The sequence below is a fragment of the Furipterus horrens genome, unplaced genomic scaffold (genome assembly GCF_987537825.1).
Source record: "Furipterus horrens unplaced genomic scaffold, mFurHor1.1.pri manual_scaffold_5, whole genome shotgun sequence".
NCBI lineage: Eukaryota > Metazoa > Chordata > Mammalia > Chiroptera > Furipteridae > Furipterus > Furipterus horrens.
Genome location: NW_028327175.1, coordinates 182617106 through 182637059, shown reverse-complemented (window position 1 = coordinate 182637059; position 19954 = coordinate 182617106). Strand labels below are relative to the sequence as shown.

At 41.8% G+C, this 19954-nt stretch overlaps 1 protein-coding gene across 5 annotated transcripts in view; it reads left to right on the top strand.

The window, feature by feature from the left end:
• NT5C2 (5'-nucleotidase, cytosolic II) overlaps positions 1 to 13037 on the top strand; it is a 156542-nt gene extending 143505 nt beyond the window's left edge. For 3 of the 5 annotated variants that reach the window (XM_090278534.1, XM_090278533.1, XM_090278535.1), the window contains 12 exons: positions 1031 to 1122; positions 1257 to 1314; positions 2349 to 2442; positions 3302 to 3355; positions 4688 to 4771; positions 5804 to 5845; positions 6949 to 7056; positions 7253 to 7319; positions 8027 to 8197; positions 9522 to 9573; positions 9692 to 9752; positions 9900 to 10100. In XM_090278534.1, coding sequence (XP_090134660.1) covers positions 1031 to 1122; positions 1257 to 1314; positions 2349 to 2442; positions 3302 to 3355; positions 4688 to 4771; positions 5804 to 5845; positions 6949 to 7056; positions 7253 to 7319; positions 8027 to 8197; positions 9522 to 9573; positions 9692 to 9752; positions 9900 to 10085 — 1069 coding nt within the window. In that variant the 3' untranslated portion in view covers positions 10086 to 10100. Of the gene's footprint in view, positions 1 to 1030; positions 1123 to 1256; positions 1315 to 2348; positions 2443 to 3301; positions 3356 to 4687; positions 4772 to 5803; positions 5846 to 6948; positions 7057 to 7252; positions 7320 to 8026; positions 8198 to 9521; positions 9574 to 9691; positions 9753 to 9899; positions 10101 to 11606 lie in introns of those variants that run through there. The other 2 variants (XM_090278536.1, XM_090278537.1) reach the window with 1 other exon arrangement.
• Positions 13038 to 19954: the final 6917 nt, after the last annotated feature.

Genomic DNA, 19954 nt, shown 5'->3' with positions numbered 1-19954 from the left:
GATTTTGTAGTCCTTTGTCTCTGTGTCAGTTAGCTTTCGCTGCATAATAAATTACTTCAGAACTTAGTAGCTTAAATGATGATCATTTTATTTAGCTTAAAATTTTGAGAGTCAGCTGGACAATTCTGGGGTTCCTCAGCTGATCTGGGATGGCCTTACTCCTGTCTGGCAGTCGGCAGCCTGTCGGCTAGTCTGCTCCATTTCTACATACAGCCTTTCCCCCCCAGCAGGTTGGCTCACTGTCATTCACACAGCAGTGTCAGAGTTCCAAGAGCAGCAAAAGCAGGCCAGCCCCAGTGCACAAGTGTTCTTGAAGTCTCTCTTTGGATCCCATTGCTCTTCAAGCCTGTCTTCAAGGATGCAATCTCATAATCAGAGGAGAACCACAAAGACGTTACAAAGAGATGGGACAAATTTGTAGCTATTTGTGCAACATATCACATCTGTTTTTCCATTTTATCTTAAAACTGGAACTGATTTAATATTTTTACAATTCAGCTCTGCCAGTGTTATCCCTCTGCTTAAACATTGTCAGTGACACTCTCTTGCCCTTGAGCAAAGGATAAGAACAATGGCACGATCTGCCTCAGTTTACCTTTCTAGTTTTATTTTTCTCTGCTTCCCTTTCTTGACACAAATTGGACTAGTTTCTGAATTGGTCTCCCTCGCCTTTAAGGACCAGCTCATATGCCACCACTTTTATGAACCCTTCTTAGATTTTTCTCTCCTCACTCCCACATTTACTTTTCTCAACGCCAGGTTGAAATGGTCTCCCCTTCCTCACTTTTCTCATAGCTCCTCTGCACCTTTCTTGTGTAGTTATGATTTGTTACCGTGTTATAATTGTCCCTTACCAGACCGAAAACTTGAAGCGCTGGAACCAGAGCTTGTTTATCTTCTTATGTAGCATTTGGAAATCTGCCTTGCATGTAGCCAACAAAATATTTGAATGAATTTTTGAATGATAAATCTTTCTCACAGTTATTATAATGTTAGTTTTCTGAATGTCAGTTAATTTTTTTTCTTTCAGACCAGAAACTAGAGAGCAGTATCCAAATAAATTTATCCAACGAGATGACACTGAAAGATTTTACATTCTGAACACACTATTCAACCTCCCAGGTAGACTCATTCTATGCTTATATTGCTGATACTTTCTCCTCTTTACCAAGATTGTTTATCTTTGCTCAAGGGAGATAAAATAAGTTTGAATTATTTCATTTATAGCTTATGAATATCTATTCTTCATTTTTCAGAGACCTACCTGTTGGCCTGCCTAGTAGATTTTTTTACTAATTGTCCCAGATATACCAGGTATGTATATAATATAATTTTTTTCCAGTTCATTTTTTAAAAAAATTAATGTGCAGGGTTTTAGAGAACTGGCCATTGTAGGTCTTTTCTGCTTTTCTGAAGTGAATTTAGTGCTAGTGAGAGATGCCTCATTGCCAGCCTGAGAGATGGGACAGCACCAGCAGCTCCATGCAGGCTCTCACCTCCCACTCGGCCCCTCTCCTTGCCACTGTGCTGCAGCCATGTTTGGAAGGGACCACTTCTGATTGGCTTCTCCTGGGAATGAAGACGGCCAGCAGAGGTGCTAATTGTGACAACTGAGTGGGAGGTTTGTGTGATGATTATCTGTCCGAGCAGAATTACACTAAAACCCCCCTACTCATTTCACAGCAGCTACCCAGGAGCCATTCAGGGACAGTAATTGAGTTGCGTTCCCAGGCCCACCCGGCAAGATTTGACTGAGGGATCAATACCGTTTATCTTCTAAAGTAAAATTTTGCTTAAGTCTCAAACAAGTTATCCTCTCCTTTTTAGGGAATTGCATAACCACTGCTGAAAGTTCAGCCATGTGTGCCAGAGTTTGCTAACTTCCTGTCCTCTTCAGGTCTTACCCACTTCAAGGCACTGAATTTGGTAGAGCACCAAGTCACTAAGCTAAATAGAAAATAAAGAGTACCTTTGTATTCAGAGACAATGTTAGAAAAGTCAGGATGGAGAGAACTTAAATTACCAATTTTAACTTTTAAATATATCTTTGATGGGAACCTGTTTCTTAAAAGTGAAGAATAAAGGAACCTGATATTTTTCGAACTGGTGTTTTAGCTTCCAGTCATTATATTCTATCACTTTGCCTTTGTTCACAGTTATTGTGTTCCATTGGACAGAATAGTCATCTCTGGTGGTCAAAATGGATTTTCATTAGAGAGTAATTATTTTCCTAATTAGCCAGTGCCTTTATCCAAGTGATAATGGAAACTTTGGGTCCCTGGGCAATGTATGATACTTTATTTAACCTCCTTTGGATTCCCTGTCATGTTCTTTTCATCTTTCTATAGCTGTGAAACAGGATTTAAAGATGGGGACCTCTTCATGTCTTACCGGAGCATGTTCCAGGATGTGAGGGATGCTGTTGACTGGGTTCATTACAAGGTACCTAAGAGCTGCTTCTTTACTCACTGGCATATGTTTTTGTTTTGTTTTGTTTAATTTTTAATTTTTAGAGGGGGAAAGGAGAAAGGAGAGGGAGAGAAACATTGAAGTGCGGAAGAAACATCTATTGGTTGCCTCTCGTACGCCCCCAACTGGGAACCTGGCCCACAACTCAGGCATGTGCCCTGACAGGGAATTGAAGCTGTAACCTTTCAGTCCACAAGCCGGCGCTCAGTCCATTGAGCCACATCAGCCAGGGCATGGCATGTGCTTTATAGGGCCTGACATTAACTTCCCATGTGCAAACTGAGCGGAGTTTTTCTCCTAAAAAAAACAAACAAACATGGATTTTCCCCCTATAGTATTTTTGTTCTTGTCTTTGATTGTCCTGCTTCCTGTGGTAAAACTGATCTTTTCTCACTGGTGCTGCTTGGTTTATAGATCGTATTTCATTTTGTATTTTCCAAACATACTTAGAAAGGATTTTAGTGTTAATATTATACTGGCTGTATCCTATTGAGATAACTATGGTCCATTTTGTTCTTTTCAAATACCTCCCACTTGACTGATAACATTATCAGATATATTTGCATTTACTATAAATTGTACTGAGGAAAATATGAGATGCCTTTTGCTTTCTAGTTTAAAATAAAAATAGTTTTATATTTTAAATATATTTTGGAGGCAGGGTTGCAGTAAATCACATATGCCACTCTATTCTGGCCTTCTCCAGTGTATCTACTTTTCCATTTTGGTAAATACTTAAATGTATCTAGGTTGATAGTAAACACAATTAGTCTTATAAACTATTAAAAACTGGTTTTGTTCTTTTCTTATTTCCTTTTTATTCTTCCCCTAGGGGTCCCTTAAGGAAAAGACAGTTGAAAATCTTGAGAAGTATGTAGTCAAAGATGTAAGTAATAATGAGAAATCTATATGATAGCTTATTTTAGGTTTGGGAAATTAATTCAATAACAAGCCTATTTATAATGAAATGCACAAGGGAAGATTTCTTTGTCTGGGCATAATATATGCCAAGTATAATTACCAAGAGTTTTTAGCCAGAGCATAGGTCTTAGTATAGTTTTTTCTGGTTGTCGATAGTCAAGAAGCCCCAGTATTCCATTTGTCCTTATAGCTCTAATTATAAAGCAGCTAGAGTGGTCACTGTGTGCATATCCATGTGCTGAGTGGTTACATGCATTGTCCCATTTAATTTGTTTAACCCTGAATTAGGTATTGTTACCTCTGCTTTATAGATGAAAAAACTGAGGAATAAAGGGATTAAATAACTTGACCAAGTTCATGTAGTTAGTAAGTAGTAACCCAAATCATAACAACTGTGTTAGATCGTATAAAAAATGTACATGTATGTAACTTATTTACATTGTCTTTAACCTATCAACAGGAAATAATAAGGAAAGTTTTTAAATATCTTAAAAGACATTAGTGGAAAACCTAATAAAATTCAGAAAAATCTGTGGCTAATAGTATTTCAGTTTTAATTGTGCTATGGCTATGTCAGACGTTAGTATTAAGGGAAGCTGGATGAAGACGATATGGGAACCCTCTACTTCCCCTCCCTTCCCACCCCAGTCCCTGTTGTTTCAAAAAGAACACTGCGGGGCTCAGGTGGGTTCCAGGAGATTTTAAGTAAAGAAACCTGTTCACTGGGAGAGAAGGAAAATCTGTTTTTCTCTCTGGTTATATGAGGAGTTAGAATTTCCTTATGTATCTACAGGTGGGTCTGGCATTTCTAGATTGTATCCTGCACATGTCATTTCAATTCTGCAAGGTTTTTTTTGTTTGTTTTTTTAATGAAAGTGTATACAGTGAAGCTATAGCTAATGCTCTCCATGTAGAGGATTTTGCTGGCAGTGTTTAAAATCAGCTCCTCCTGATCTAACACATCTAATTCACGTCCTAAGATTACAAGGTAAATCAAAGTCTTTTCTGAGGCAAACATGAGGAAGGTAGAGATATGCTTTTAATAAGCATATAATCATTTATATGTATCATTTTATATATAAAATCTGTATTACATACACCATGTATATTGCATATGTTAATGCTTAATTTATGCATAGTGATAATGTGATCTTTTAAATGCAGAAATCTGTAGCCATCCAACCAACCCTTCAAGGGCATTCCCTGTTAATTCAGCGGACGAAAGCCCAGCATATGGCTGTTCCACAGTAAATGGGTATATATTTGTGTTTTTACTCATCATTGTATTACATTTCAGGGAAAACTGCCTTTGCTTCTGAGCCGGATGAAGGAAGTAGGCAAAGTATTTCTTGCCACCAACAGTGACTATAAATATACAGATGTAAGTGCTTAATATTCATATTTGTTTATTTATACAGAGAAATTATTTTGGCCTAAAGAACTGTGAAGATAACAAGATAATAGTGTATTAAGGGTAGTTTTTACCATATTATTTTGAAAGCAGTGAGAAGAGCAAAAATAAATAGCGTAAGGACTACATCAGAATGATTATGAAATTTTTCTAAGTATTTCTTTCGACTATTTTCCCTGATTGCTATTAGCTACTTGAACATTTTAACCTGGGGGTTATTTAAAACATTCGTGCTGATCAAAATGGCTTCTGTGTCTCTCTGGCACATCATTTATAAAACTGAAGTCACCCCTTTTGTTGTACGTGCTCTCTGTCCCTGCTGTTGAGAGCCAGACAGCGATAGCTGGTGCGAAGATATTTTGATTCTTAGCCCTCAGAATTTACTGCTGCTTCACTTAAATGTTTTTGCCATGATTAAAGCACATAGAAAAGCTGATTTAACTCCTTAACCTCATCCTACTTTTGCTAAGACAGTTACAAATTCATAGTACTAGCAAGAAGTTCAGTACTTCCCCGTCCTCTTCATGTAAAATCTTGGCTTCAAAATCTGGCGATTTGGAATAAGCAGTTTTACAAAGCCATTGGCTTGGCTGGTCTAGGAACAAGATTTAGAAGACCGAGGTTTGTTATTTCCATGTGAGTCGTTAGTTTTCTCCGTCTGCTTACCTCGGAAGGCCCTTGCCTCCAAAAATGTGTTCCAGTGCGGTAGGAGAATTAGGTAGGGATGTGTGGATGAATCTGTACAAAAAAAAAAATCTCCTAGAAGAAATCCATGTCCTACTGAGAATATCAGAAGTGTTTGTTTGTTTGTTATAATGAAGCATTAAGTTCTGGCTTTCATGGCCATGATTTCATAAACTTGAGAGGAAATAAGAATGTGATGAATCCTGTAGTGAAAAAGGCATGTCTTATGAAAAACTTGTGTGTGATTTTTTTTAGTAGTGTTTTATCTTTTGTAGAAGTAGTATATGAACCTTATGTTGGATTTTTTTTTTCTTTCAGAAAATTATGACTTACCTGTTTGATTTCCCACATGGCCCCAAGGTACTATATGTGAATTACTAGACCATTGCTTTAGTAATAATGAATGCATTTAATCAGCCTGGAATATTGACATTAAGGAATTGGTTAGGACCATTTTGGAAATCTTCATTAACATGAGAAATAATGCAGACGCAGTTATAATTTAAAGTTGTTAGCAATTTGAAAACTTAGTGGACAGAAATAAGAGATGTTCATGTGGCATTTAGTAGGATGGGATCAGAATAGTTTTATGCCTAAGAACTTCTATGCAGAGTTGTTAAATTTGGAATTTTCAGGTTGAGGAAGATAACTGATTAAAAGAAACAGAAAATATGTATATTTTTGACAGCGTCTAGATTCTGCTATTAGTTATTGATGAGTTTTGTGCCGAGGAAACAGTTAAGCTTGATATTGCAGTATGGCTGCACTTAGATTTAAGGAATATTCATTGTAATTTAATCACATACTTGTGGGATTTTAATCCTAGGCTTTTTTGAGTAAGTATCAGTAAATCCCTGTTTTGAGATCATCCAAAAGCACAACATGCATTGCTCTTCATGAAGCTTGACCTTAAAAAGTTAATGCCGTGGTTCAGTTTCAGGATGGAAATAATGTTAATGGGTGTAACTTTTACATTAGTGCTGTGGTTAGCCTGCAGTATGAGCCCAAGGCCACGGTGTACCTAGAGCCATCATTCTGAGGTCGTAACCAGTAAAAGTTCCTAATAGTTCCATGTCAGTTTGTATACTTCAGTTCTGATGCTTATCTCTGCCTCTCTCTCTCAATTTGTTTCTTGGGTATTGATCTGCATCTCTCTTTAGTCCCCCTGAGCCTCTTTTAGCCATTTCAGAGTGTGAGCACACTTTCTTTCATATATTAAATATCTGTGAAATAAGTAGGAGATGAAATAATTTAAAATGTAGAGATTATTAATTTTATTTTTACCTTGCCTGCTTCCAAAAGGATGTGGCTTATGACAAGATACAATATGTTTTTAATACAATAGTTGGATCTTCTGATTATACTTAGTATTTCTACATATCTTGCATCTGAGTGAGATTAAATATTAGTGCCTTAAGTAGTTAAGAGTGATGTTTCAGCTTTTGCTGTTTCCCCTTCATCAGCCTGGGAGCTCCCATCGGCCTTGGCAGTCTTACTTTGACCTGATCTTGGTGGATGCACGGAAACCGCTCTTTTTTGGAGAAGGCACAGTACTACGTCAGGTGGATACTGTAAGTTGAGAGGATGATCTCTCCTTCTCTCACTCTTACTCTCCCTGAGGAAACAGGAATTTTTAACTACTTAGCTGTATCTCTCTTTTGAAATTATCCTAAGGCTTTTGGTTTTAACAGATAGCCAAAGGGCATTCTGGGTAGAGATTATGATAGAATGATGAAGTATTACAAAGTCCATATTCTCTTCTTACAGAAAACTGGCAAGCTGAAAATTGGTACCTACACAGGCCCCTTACAGCATGGTATTGTCTACTCAGGAGGTGAGTCGCAGATTTGCCCACTGTGAAAGCGTGAGTGTCCTCTGAGTATAGCGGCTCCTCTGCCCTTTAGTGTTCTAAAGATAGCACCTACTGAAGGTAAATGCTTCAGCCTCTACCACTGGCAGGAGTCAGGGGGAATGGGCTTGAGAAGTTGTTAGTATGTCCTAATGAATCTTTGATTTTCACTAAAAGGATCTGCTGTCCTTCCCCCAACTTTCTTTTACCTATTTGAGGCTTTTTCTCAGTGTCCTGTAATCATTTGGGGTGGTTCTCAGGGGTCCCCAAGGAGCCCCTATGGACACAGATATATATTTTGCTGGAGTGAGAAACCATTGAAGAGAGCCAGCTTAGTGGCAGATCTGTGATGAGAAAAAGCGGTGGCACTTTTGAGGGTTATAGTTGTCACTAAAGCTGAGATACATAGTTTTGTTCCTCTTGGATTTGGTAGTCAAGAGCTCTGGTCATCACACTGGAGCTGAAGGTTTTGTCTTAGAGGCAATAAAAAGAATGGTGAAAAAAAAGAAAAAAAGACAATGGTGGGTCATTGTCTTTAAGAAAGGTAAGCCCTTTTTCTAGTGTGTTCCTTACATAGTAGTAAGAATAAAATTAATCAGCCCCGTATTTACTGGTTATTAATGGTACTGGGAATGTGGGTTTTTAAATATGAGGGCATTTTTGTTTTCTCATTGTTTATTCTGTTGTTTCAGGTTCATCTGATACAATATGTGATCTGTTGGGAGCCAAGGGCAAGGATATTTTGTATATTGGAGATCACATTTTTGGGGACATTTTAAAATCAAAGAAACGGCAAGGGTGGCGTACTTTCTTGGTGATACCTGAACTTGCACAGGAACTTCATGTCTGGACTGATAAGAGTTGTAAGGAGCCATTACTTATTTTATAAATCTTTGACATAGCTAGTTTACGTACATGGCCAGTTGTGAACCAGTCCTCTTTGATGAGCCATTACTTCCTATGTAGGGGTCAAAGATGGTCAAAAGATGGGCCCGATGTTTGCGTACCTCCTTCCCAGATAGCCAGATATTTCATAAAAGCCCAGAATTTGAGGAAATATGAGAGGTTATCTTGTTCACCTTTCTTCCTGATTCCCTTTAATTTTAAGTACAAAATGTTACTCCCTGGGCTCTGTTCTGTTGCAGCTAACCGGTAAGCGCCACTTTTTTCTTTAGTCCCGTTTGTCCGACGGTGCTACTGGTTCCAGTCTCTGTTCCCAGCTCGTATCTGTGACTCTGGGGCATTGACGGCTCTCAGTGTTAATCGCAGCGTGAGCTGTGGACTTAGTCATGTAAAGATGTTTGACATGCAGATTCTTCCACCAGTCCTAGCTAGCAGCTTCACCCAGTGTGGGCAGAGGTAATGCCTGCAGCTTCTAGGCAAGTTACTGAGACACCACGCGTCTGCATTAGTTTCTGCAGATGTGAAGATGAGGATAATAATATCTTACCTCATAGCGCAGATAAGACTTAACTGAAGTGTGATGTGTGTAAAAAAAAAGATACCAGTAACAACCCTTCTCAACCATGGCTCCTCATCTGACCCACAGAACAGAGAAAATGATTAAATGACTCTGTTCTCCCAAATATGGCAGACAAAGCAAATTTGTTATATACAGTGATTACATTAAGGCTTAATTCTCTTTGGGGATCCCAAGTAGAGAAAAGCTGGAACAGAGAGAAAGCACACAGCCGATGCTGGCTGCTAGTATGGTTTGTACTTATCGATGGAATTTTCTTGTTAGCCTTTCATCCACATTTTCAACTTTCCACCTATGAAGTTTTAGAAAGCTAGTTGATTGGGCTCTATTTCCTAGACTTGTAACTCGGGACAAGTCACCTCATTCTCTTTTAAGACTTGCTTTGCTGCCACACTGCAGGTGCCGCGTGAATCAGCACTTGGTAAGCACAGAGGGCTCAGCGTTCAGTTGGAAGCAGTGTTGTAGTCAGTGGTGTTTCAGTGGTAAGGAGGCAGTTAAAAAGGAAGTTTGGGTGTTCGTTTGCTGCCAGATTGCAGGCAGGGGATCCGTGGGTTTCCCTGCAGGGAAGAAGGAGGTTATTTTATGCACTCACCCATAGCTTTATTTTTCAGTCATATTTGCAACCTTTTAATATAGTTTCAGTGGTAGTTTAAAACTGGGTGCTTTTTATTTATTTAAAATATTTTCCTCTTTCTTCCAAACTTAAGCACTTTTTGAGGAACTTCAGAGCTTGGATATTTTCTTGGCTGAACTCTACAAGTAAGTTTTTTTCCTAATTCTAAAGTTTTATTTCCTAAAACTCATCTGCCTTTTTGGGAGTCACCTACGTATAAGAGAGATCCTTTCTAGAGATGTTCACGGGATTTTTTGTTTCCAGGCACCTTGACAGCAGCAGCAATGAGCGCCCAGACATTAGCTCCATCCAGAGACGTATTAAGGTATCCAAATTGGATTTGGGAGGAAACTTGCAAAGTGAAGTTGCAAAGTGATTTTCATATTTGATTTTGTACAGGGACTGGCACATAGCCAATGCTCAGTAAATATTTTTTTTGAATGAGCTGACACTCAGTCTTGTTCTGTTTTAGAAAGTAACCCATGACATGGACATGTGCTATGGGATGATGGGAAGCCTGTTTCGCAGTGGCTCCCGGCAAACCCTCTTTGCCAGTCAGGTGATGCGTTATGCTGATCTCTATGCAGCGTCTTTCATCAATCTGCTGTATTACCCATTCAGCTACCTCTTCAGAGCTGCCCACGTCTTGGTGAGTTGATACAGCTTTAAGCTACTATTTCTAGGTAAGATACTCTGAAGGCTGAGCTCTGCAACCAGATTTGTGGGATGGTATAGGAGGGTTTGGATTATTCCTCTCTGATGGGCAAAGCCCAAGGGCAGGTTGCATAAAAAGGAGTCTTTGAGAAAGAATGATCAAGATAGAATGTTACAGGGTGTATAACTTTATTCTGAAATCTAATACAGGTTGTTTGAATGGTAAAGACTTTCCTCTTTTGTTAGCACTAAAGAGAGAAATGTGGTGTTTTCTATTCCTATGTTCTAGGATCTCTTCTCTCCCATCTTAGCCAGTTTCAGGCTGTGGTAAATGTGACCTGGGCACAGTTTGAGGGTTGGGGAGAAAGAGGACAGGGAAGGAGCTTTAGGGAGTTCCAGGAGGATACTTTGCTGGCAAAGTGGAAACATGAGACTGAAGATCTTTTAAAAGAACCAAAGCATCGAGAATTAGTAAGCTGTGAGGGCTGGATTGCTGCTGAGAACTATATTTATGTAGTGATGATCACCAAACAGTGAAGTGGAACTTGCTATTTTAACCAGTGAAACAAGTCAAATAATAAAGCTTCCTTTTGACATTTACCCAATAGATCTTCACTAGTTTCCAAAAAGTTTAGGCACAAAGGAATAGAATGAAGCAGAAAGTTGAAAGCTTTGTTCTACAAGTTCTGGTGGTGAGTTTCACCTGATTTCTAAGTTAGGAAGAGTGGGAAAAGTATAGCAGCTCACTGTGAGCAGTACTTTCAGGAGGATGGATTATGAAGGAACAGTGTTAGTTACATTTGGAGAAGGTGGACAAAGGAAAAATCATCCCAGGCTGGAATGCTAAGATCAGCTTGAGCTCAGCAAGGAACACCAGTGGACTCAGTGGTTGTGGGGCCCTGATTCAGAAAAGGTTCTTTACACAGCAGGCAATCAGCTGATCATTAAACCTCTTTGGCCAAATGCTAACATTTTACAGTGGAGAGCTCATGATGGCATTATTTTAAAGTAGACTGGAACGCAGCAATTTAATTTTATCTGCTGGTGAAAACTGTACATACAAGGTATGGGACAGTTACAGCCACCCTCTATACAATTCACAACCTCATGAGCATCCTATTACCTCTGGGCTCCAGATGGAGAATTATTTGCTGTTGGGTCATTTCATACTTGACGTTTGTGTGATAAAGCTGGGTGGCCCATATGCTTTAAAGAAGCCCGGCGCAGGCAGCCCACTGAGCACTGCCTGGTCCATCGGTGGCAGTCGGATTGCTGGAGCTATGGGAGTGGGCAAGCGCTTTGCACGCAGGGTGGAGCAATGCTGGGGGTGGGAAAGTTTCTAAGTATCATTAATTGAGAGATGGTGCAGGTTTATAATGTTCTTAATGATGCAGTGGATTTATTGGAATTCTGTGATAGTCATGAAAGCATCTTTGAACTGTTTTTTAAAAATGAGGTAGAGGAATTAGGTTTGGGGAAATAACTTTTGCTCCAGCTGCTTTCTGAACCTCTGACTTTGTTCTAGATGCCTCACGAGTCGACGGTGGAACACACACACGTAGATATCAACGAGATGGAGTCCCCCCTTGCCACCCGGAACCGCACTTCAGTGGATTTTAAAGACACTGACTACAAGCGGCACCAGCTGACACGGTCCATTAGTGAGATTAAACCCCCCAACCTCTTCCCACTGGCCCCCCAGGAAATCACACACTGCCATGATGAAGATGATGATGAAGAGGAAGAGGAGGAAGAAGAATAAGGAAGAAAACCAAAATTCTGAGCACCCATTAAACAAGTTCTGGCAGGACTCACAGGAGCAGAGATCATGTCCCTGTTTGGGTTCTAGCGGGAGGGGGGCACTCCATCAAAGGTATATCTGAAAAGTTTCTGAAGACCTTAAGATATTCTAATCATAGGGATATACTTGTTTTAGTTTTGTGTGTCTGCACTCTTTTCAAAATTGTGATGGAATCTGTATTGGAAAAAAGTAAGGGTAAAGCTAGGTTGAGCTGCATGCAGATGGCTCTGTTGTGGCTTGTGACCCTGTGTCATCATCATATCAAATGGTCACGGAGTGGAACAGGGAGGAGGATGGAAAGAGGTGATTTAAAAATGCTGTTATATTACAAATTGTGCTCTTACTCCAAAGTCCATCTTTTCAGTGCATTACTAATACTGTGTGTATCACTGGAAAAATCCAGTGTTTCCATTATTAGACGTAGTCTTCTGTTAAGGTCAGGGTTCCTTTTACAAGCTTTTCGGTGTTCTCAGTGACTGGTGAGGCTGTTGTCCACCAGGGGCTTTGCACAACTGCTCTCTGCTTGCTGTACGGCTGATCTGCAATGGACCACAGCAATTTCATTTTGAGGCAAAAGTCTTCCCTGTTTCTACACTTCTGTGATTGATACCAAAAATGCCTTTTTTTTTTCCTTCCCAAAAACCAATTTTTTTTCTCATCTAGGATTAATCTATAGAGAGAATTTAGCTGAAAAAGGACAAAGGAGCAAGCCACAAAAAGAAAAGAAGGAAACTTCTGTCATAGCATAACAGAGCAAAATCCATTCGTCTGGCTCTCACGTGGCTCATGCTGCCCAGCTCCAGCCCTTGCTGCCCTCGGAGCTGAGCGCTGCGCTTCCCTGTCAAGCAGGAGCAGATGGGAAGTGGGCTCTGTAAGCCAGAACTGTACTGAAGCAGAGGGCACAATCAGCGTGAACAAATCCACCTCAGAATCCCACGTGAAATCACTTCTTGTTGTTCTGAACAAGAAAGGATCATTACTGTGTACTTTAGGGGGGTGTACCTGCCTCCCAGTACAGAGAATGTTGCTACATTTTTAACAGTGGTGTAGACTCTCACTTTAACCTTCATATATTTCTTTCCTTCTTATTGTCATTGGTCAACATGGGAGGGTAGATTAGCTGCTCTAGAATTCAATAAAGTATAATATTTCTAATACTGACTTTGATGCCTTCTGTAGCACAGCTGCAATAACTGTTGGGTTTAGGTTTAGCTTCTGGACGTCAATCTGACATTCTCTTCTCAAAAGAAATAGAGTCTGGCGTGACTAATTAATGGGTAATGGTTAAATTTATAACACTTAATAGGCCTTGATTTTTCTCATGGAAAGTTTTTTGGTACAGGACTGTAAGCTAAGACTTTTTTTCCCCTTTTCAGAATTTATTTTATAGGTAGGAGACACAGCAATTGAGCCAAGGCCATATGACCTCACCACTTCTAATATCTGTGGCTTTACACTAAGTCATGTCAACAGTCAGACACTTGTCTTGCTTTAAATTATAGAAAATGTGTTTATGGTCATCCCAGTTATTAATTAGTCTCAAGATGAAGGTTGCCCAAGTTTTACATGGTCTTAAATTTTCTCAAAGAACTTCTAAATGAGTTATTATAACTACAGAGCTAACTTATAATAGTAAATTTACATACCTTCCCTTTTACAGCAAGGACCAACATGAGCACTTCACTGTAATTTCCCACACTTTTAGTATTGTCCATCTTACCTGACTATAAAGAGATTATTACCAGGTGTCTCTGGCAGTGGGTCCAAAGACCGAAAAGTGAAAAATACAACTGGAATAAGTAAGACTTGACTACTTGTTACAACTTTCTCCAGAGTCACCAAAATATATTTTAAAGAACTCAGATTCCATAAGAGTCTAAGGCCCAGAGCAGTGTGTTGCTTCTCTTCGTCCTGTTAGGAGTGTGCTGGGGAGTGAGTGGTTCACAGGCAGGCACCCAGGGCAGCTGAGTTGGGCTTATTAGACTACGAGAAGACAGATCTCCCAGAGCTCTTCTCAGAATTTCTTTCCTGGGTATTTGGGAAACACCACTTAAAGGTTCAGGCTTTGTAAAAGTACCAGGAGCCACTTTGGGAGTGTAGACTGAACTCAACTCCCAGGCTAAGGGCATGAACAGGCTGACAGGGACCCTAGCACACCCAGCAGCTGGGCAGAGGCCCCGCAGAGCCCAGCCCTGCTGGGTTCCCTCTGCGCGAGGACTCGCCCACACATACATTCACCTCTCCAGAGATGGCCACTTACAGCTCAGGTGGTGTAGTTCAGAAAAGTCAGTTTAGACCTTCAATTTCCTCCGACCATATGCACATCTGCTGAGACCTAAAATAAGAAAGCCAGCCCTTCAAGCTACCCTTCCTAAGATACTTTTAGAAGAAGTGGTTCTTAGAGCTACAAATCCTTCAGTCACATTGGTCTTGTTTTTAAGCAGCCACTTTAAAGCCACTTGTAGTGACATGTCAGATTTAAAAGTACTTTGTCCATGTTTAGATATTTCTAAATCAGGTTTATTTATTTAAGGAATACTTTGTCAACAAGTTTAAAGCCTTGCTTTTTTTTCCAAGGCTGCCAAGAGCATTTAAAAATACTCTGCTTATTCACCACAAATAGCCTGAGACAAACAACTGCATATCTAAGTCTGCATTAAGGGTAGGAGCCTTGCCCACATTCCATGTTATGGAAACTATTTAATCTTTCTTGGATGATGGGAAAAATGGAAACTATGATCTAGCGATTGCCATACAGTTAAGGGCCCAATTCCTCACTTGACTGAGTAGTTTATGTCTCAATACTTGGGTTTCTCATGACATTCTTGCTTGGTGACTAGAGCACAGGGCTCTTTAAGATTTTCCTCAAATGGAACAGTTTCCAATGACACGCAACTTTTAGGAGACCCTGAGAATGAAATCTGTAGCATGGAGCTACCTGAGCCGTCTTGAAAATAGAAGGAAAATAGTGCACTACCTTCAATGAGCAGAGGGCAGGCACACACACCACATGCACACGCACACGCACAGGACCCAGGAAGCAGAGCCAGGCGCCTCCCCGGAGCCCACGGCCTCCCGTCCTCACCGCGCTGTGCTAACAGGAACGGCATCTCACACTGTCCTCACTGCTGAGTATACAGAAAGTAAGTCATAAAGAGAGAATGCACCTGTTTACAGAACAAACAAGGCGACCTTTCTACTTCATGTGGCCATCCCAACCATTTTTCCCTGTCCTTCATTTTCCCAGTATCTTCATTCCAAGGCCACAACCATCTGACTTGTCCCAACAAAGGTATGTAATTCAAAAATAAAATATACACAGTAGTTTAAGTCCCTCTGAAGAGCTTTAGCACAGAAAGTACTCCCAATTAAACAATATTTCATCTCAAGCTTGCTGATTCTGGTATTGTAAGTCTAAATAATCTGTATTTTCCAACTTAAAACGAGCAGTTTTTGATCTGGTCCCTTTGTTTCTTACCACAAAATAAGATAGCTTTGCTCCATTATATTACTAGAAAAAAAGTGAATTAGATTGCTTCATGAACCAAATTAGGTACAGGTAAGTCCCTAAATGCCGGCTCTCCCTCTGAGCGTGCCTCTCCCCAAAGGCACGTCTAGCCGGGGCTCTAGATGAGGCCTGATGAGTCTGGGCCAAGATAAACCTCAGCACGTGCACTGGAGCCCAAGCAGCTGAGTGCACATTCTTCCCGCGAAAGGTGCAACAGTCCTTTCAAGTTTCACAAGTTCCTGAGATACTGGGAACAAAGACAAATGTTTATGAAATGTCAGTCTTTTTAGAGAGGAGTCTCACCGGAGGTAACCTTTGACTTGTGACTGTGGATATTCTGAAGCAAGTAGCTTCATTTTAGGGCTCACTGCCCTCAAATCAATGATGTAGCAAACCTGGGGTAGTAGAGAAGCTTGCTAGCTCAATCTAAAGTCCTGTCTTGCGCTGGCCTGCTGTTGGAGTGCTGACACCGACAGGAAAGCACTTTAACGAAGAATTCTGGCAACTCTCTCCCTTTGTATCCTTAGGCCTTACAATCATCCACCAAGAGTGTCTCAGAGAGCGGCCCTACAAGCCATCCTTTGTTCTGAGACTTCTTGCAAACAAGAGCACAGATGTGAGGATCTTGGAGGGGAGGTGATGAGTTATACAAAGAAAGCGAAAGTTTAGTTAGCTATCTGATTTTTTTTTTTCCCTTTGTTTCAATAAGGAATCATTTCTATTAAGATTAATTACCTTCACAAAGTATCAAGTAAGTTTTCAGAAATCAACTTCAAGCCAGGAAAAGGTCAGTTTGTACCACTCCCTCTCTCTCTAAGAACCTCTGGTATACTGTCCTCAGAAGTGCTGAGCTGGGAAGATGCCCTGGGGAGGATGTTTTGTTATATGAAATAGAAACGCCAGAGCTTTTTTCACAATAAAGCTCAGCAATGAACCAACACATGGGTACTCCATGGGCACAGACAGAAAGCTTAGACAAATCTCATCTCACAGTAGGAAAATCTGCCTCTATTTTCCTTGGAGAATTTCCCGATTTGAGTTCGGGATGCCTCTACACGAAGTGAGTAAAGAGGAAATACTAAGCAGCCAACCGGGTGTGGCTGTGCTGGAGATGCCATTCCTTCCCTTCTCCAGGCCACGCGTGCTTCGTGCTCTGCTTCTAGGGAAAGCAGGCGGCTCCCAAGAAGGTAACATTTCACTGAAACAGATCTACCTATGACTTTCAAAAAGTTGGGGTAACGTCTGGGGAGGTGGGATGCCGGTTAAGTCAGGCAGTGTCTCAAAGCCAGTCCTGTCAGCAGTTCTTCACTGAAAGTAGAGACCGAGAGTGGAAGGAAAAAGGATTCCAAACAGATGGGGTCTAGGAATAGATCCCTGAAGGGCTGGGAACCTCAACCAGAAGATCTTCAGGGTTTGGTGACCTGAGTGAGAAGGGGAAGAAGGAACAGAAGCCTTGAAAAGAAGTGATGGAAGAGGATGTGAACCACACACTGGATTAGTAGGGCACATGGGCACCTACTGGATCCTGAAGAGCATCAGAACATGACTCACCACACTGAGGCCCAGTGTTCTTAACTCGGGGTGAACCCTCCACGCTTGCTGCATCCTTTCTCCTTCCTGGGCTTGTAGCAGAGGCAGCTCCACAGAGCCATTTGCATCTCCAAGAGCCAGCTGAGAGGCTTATACGAGGCCTTCAGTCTTGCCTAGAAAAAAACCAGCTTGGATATTTGCCCAGCTGAACTGTGTGTGATGAGTGACTAAGCAACAAATTGCAGGGGCAAATCTGGATACCCTCAGTGTCCTTACCTAAAATAAACTGATGGGGGGCAGGTTACAGTCCTTGTAAAGACTCACCCTCCTGGAACTGGCTGTATCAGACTAAGCTGGAGGCACAGGTTTAGCGCCCACTTCTCTTAACACATGACTGTGGGAAGTGTCCAAAGGAAACGCTCTGCTGTGGGACCGTGCTGACAACCAGTCTCCAGCTTTCCCACCAGCCAAGCCAAGCAACTGGGCAGTGGACCCAGGGTGTTGCAGAGATGAAAGAGGAAAGAGGGAACACACATTTGCTAAAAGGGTGAACAGAAAGTCATTTATCTAAATAGAATAGAAATGAACAAAAACCTTTTAAAACAATCACAAAATTTACAGATAAATTGGTACAAAATAAATAGAAGCGACTGTAAATCTACATCATTTGAATTATAAAATGCATTCATTATGACAATCAGCTCGTGAAACCTATACATGTCACTTGTGCTTTAGGGTTACGGACACAGCTCTGAATACTGTGTTCAGAAAATGTCGCTGCTGAAAAGCATGAAATGTACACTATGATACAGTGAGTAAAGGCTAAGGAGGATGGAAATCAGACACAAAGCAGGGCCTTATTTGAGGGCCAAGGCAATGTTGGCACTGGGCCTCAAAACCAAGAAGAGGCATATTAGCAGCCCAGATGGGCAGGCAGCTCCCATGGCCCAGAGACGGACTCTACGATCCAAGGGTGGGAATTAAGAAGCGATTACTGTTGCAGGCCTGGGGCGGGAGGGTGGGAGTGCGGAAGGAGCCCCTGGCCTCACAGCCATGCTGTACCGCTATGTGGAGAACAGATCCGGTCACCAGGAAGCCACCTCTCAAATATTTCATGGAGGTACTTGAGACGCCTTGCTACAGCTAAGAGACCCATTCCATCCTCATCCCAAACTGATTGCCAGGAATAGAGGTGGTCCCAATAAAAGGGGCCGGGGACACTAGGACCAACATAAGAGCAGCAACCTATTCAAAACAAAAACAAAAAAAGTTGCTGCCTTCTCACCGACTTTTAAGGGACAATGGAACCCTAGACTCCACAGATGAGGGGGATCCAGGACAGATTTCACCTTAGACACAGACGATGTACTAACAGTAGAGGCATATGTACATAATAAATAATATAAAATAAAGCATATACATTTGTAGATTTAAAGGACTCCAGAAACAAGAGAGGTCAATGGACTGATGTATTCGACCTTCACAGTAGACTTCAGGCACAGGAGTAATGAATCAGAAGCTAGGCTGGGGCTCTCTGGGGAGTGAGAGTCCTGAGGCCTTGTTCTTCCCCACTCCTTTCTGCTCTGGAAGCCTGAGACCAGCTGTTCATATCCAAGGGGCTCGGGCCTCCAACACAAAGGGCACCCAAGCCCCAGCAGGTCCATTGTATAGTTCTCTCCAGGTTGAATCTGAAGAGGAGTCTGCCCCAGAAGAATCACTTTCTGAGCGAATCCATGTCAGTCAGATGTGGGTGGGCAACTGCCAAAAGATATCCTGCCAAGTGAGACAAGACAGTACTCCTGGTTGTTCTTCCAATTTGTTCATGTTTGATACACCCCTGGGTATTAAAACTTGGAAACATGTATTCACTCAAGTCTTATAGGATGTGGCGGCTCTGTGTATAGGAACCTTGGCATACCAACTCCTAGAACTTGACTCTCTTGCCACTAGAACCTTCATTTCCATGTTGCTTCAAGAACAGCCTGGTATTTCCCATCAAAAGTTATTTAAGACAAGTTAGTGAGATGATAGCAGTGACCCTACTGAGAGAAAATTTAACTTGGGCTGAGCCAACCACAAAGATCTAAGAAGCAAAGAAGGGCCCCAGCCCGAGATGGTGGGAGGAAAGCTGCTTCAAGTTCTCCAGTTGCTGTGAACTGCCATCTTCTCCCTCCTGTCCTCAGGGCTGACCAGACAAGGGCAGAGGAAAAGAAGCAAGAAAGCATTCATTGCAGAAGAAACTCCTGTAAGTCCTAGAGGATGAAGGCCCACGGCCACAGCCTTGAGGGGTGTTAACATCAGCAAGCTGGACCTGGGTGCACTGCTCGCCCTCAAACGGAGACAGATGAACCGCAACTTAAAGTTCTCTGAACTATCCTCTCCTGTCAGCCCACTTGAATACAGAAGATATGAAGAGAGAGATTTGCAAATGGCCCTGAGGTATAAAAATTCACTGAGTAGGTTGGTCACTGATAAATTTGCATTGGAAAAGTTTCTGAATCCCCAAGTCCCTTCACAATGAACTCTTAAATCCCTCCTAATTCTGGATTAACCTACAACTCACCCAGATGCCCTTGCTAGACAGAAGCACCACTAGTCCGAACACAGAACGGAATGAAGTGTCACCAGAGACGAGGGCTGTGTCGTCTGTAGGAAAGCAGGCACAGCAGGGAACCTCCACACCCTCCACTGCCAGCTTAGCCTCAGCACTCGCAGTCCCTGCAGGAGGAACCTGGCTCTCGGGTCAAAGCTGAGGGGGTTGTTCCCTCTGCCCATGCCACCGGTGAGCTGGGGTCATGGGGTATGCTCCCAGCCAACCTGCCCCGGTGGCCTCCCGAAATCCCAGGGAACAAGGTGAGCACTTCCCTGTGCCAACCTAGGCATCCTCTGCCTGGGGTCACCCCTGGGGAGCACTGGAGGAGCTTTGGTCCCCTGGCCCAGAAAAGGCCAAGAGAGCCCCAGTTCCCTTTCAAAAGATGATAGAGGTGGGCTTTGTTTTTGTCTCTGACCAGCCAGGACACAGACTCAATCAGCC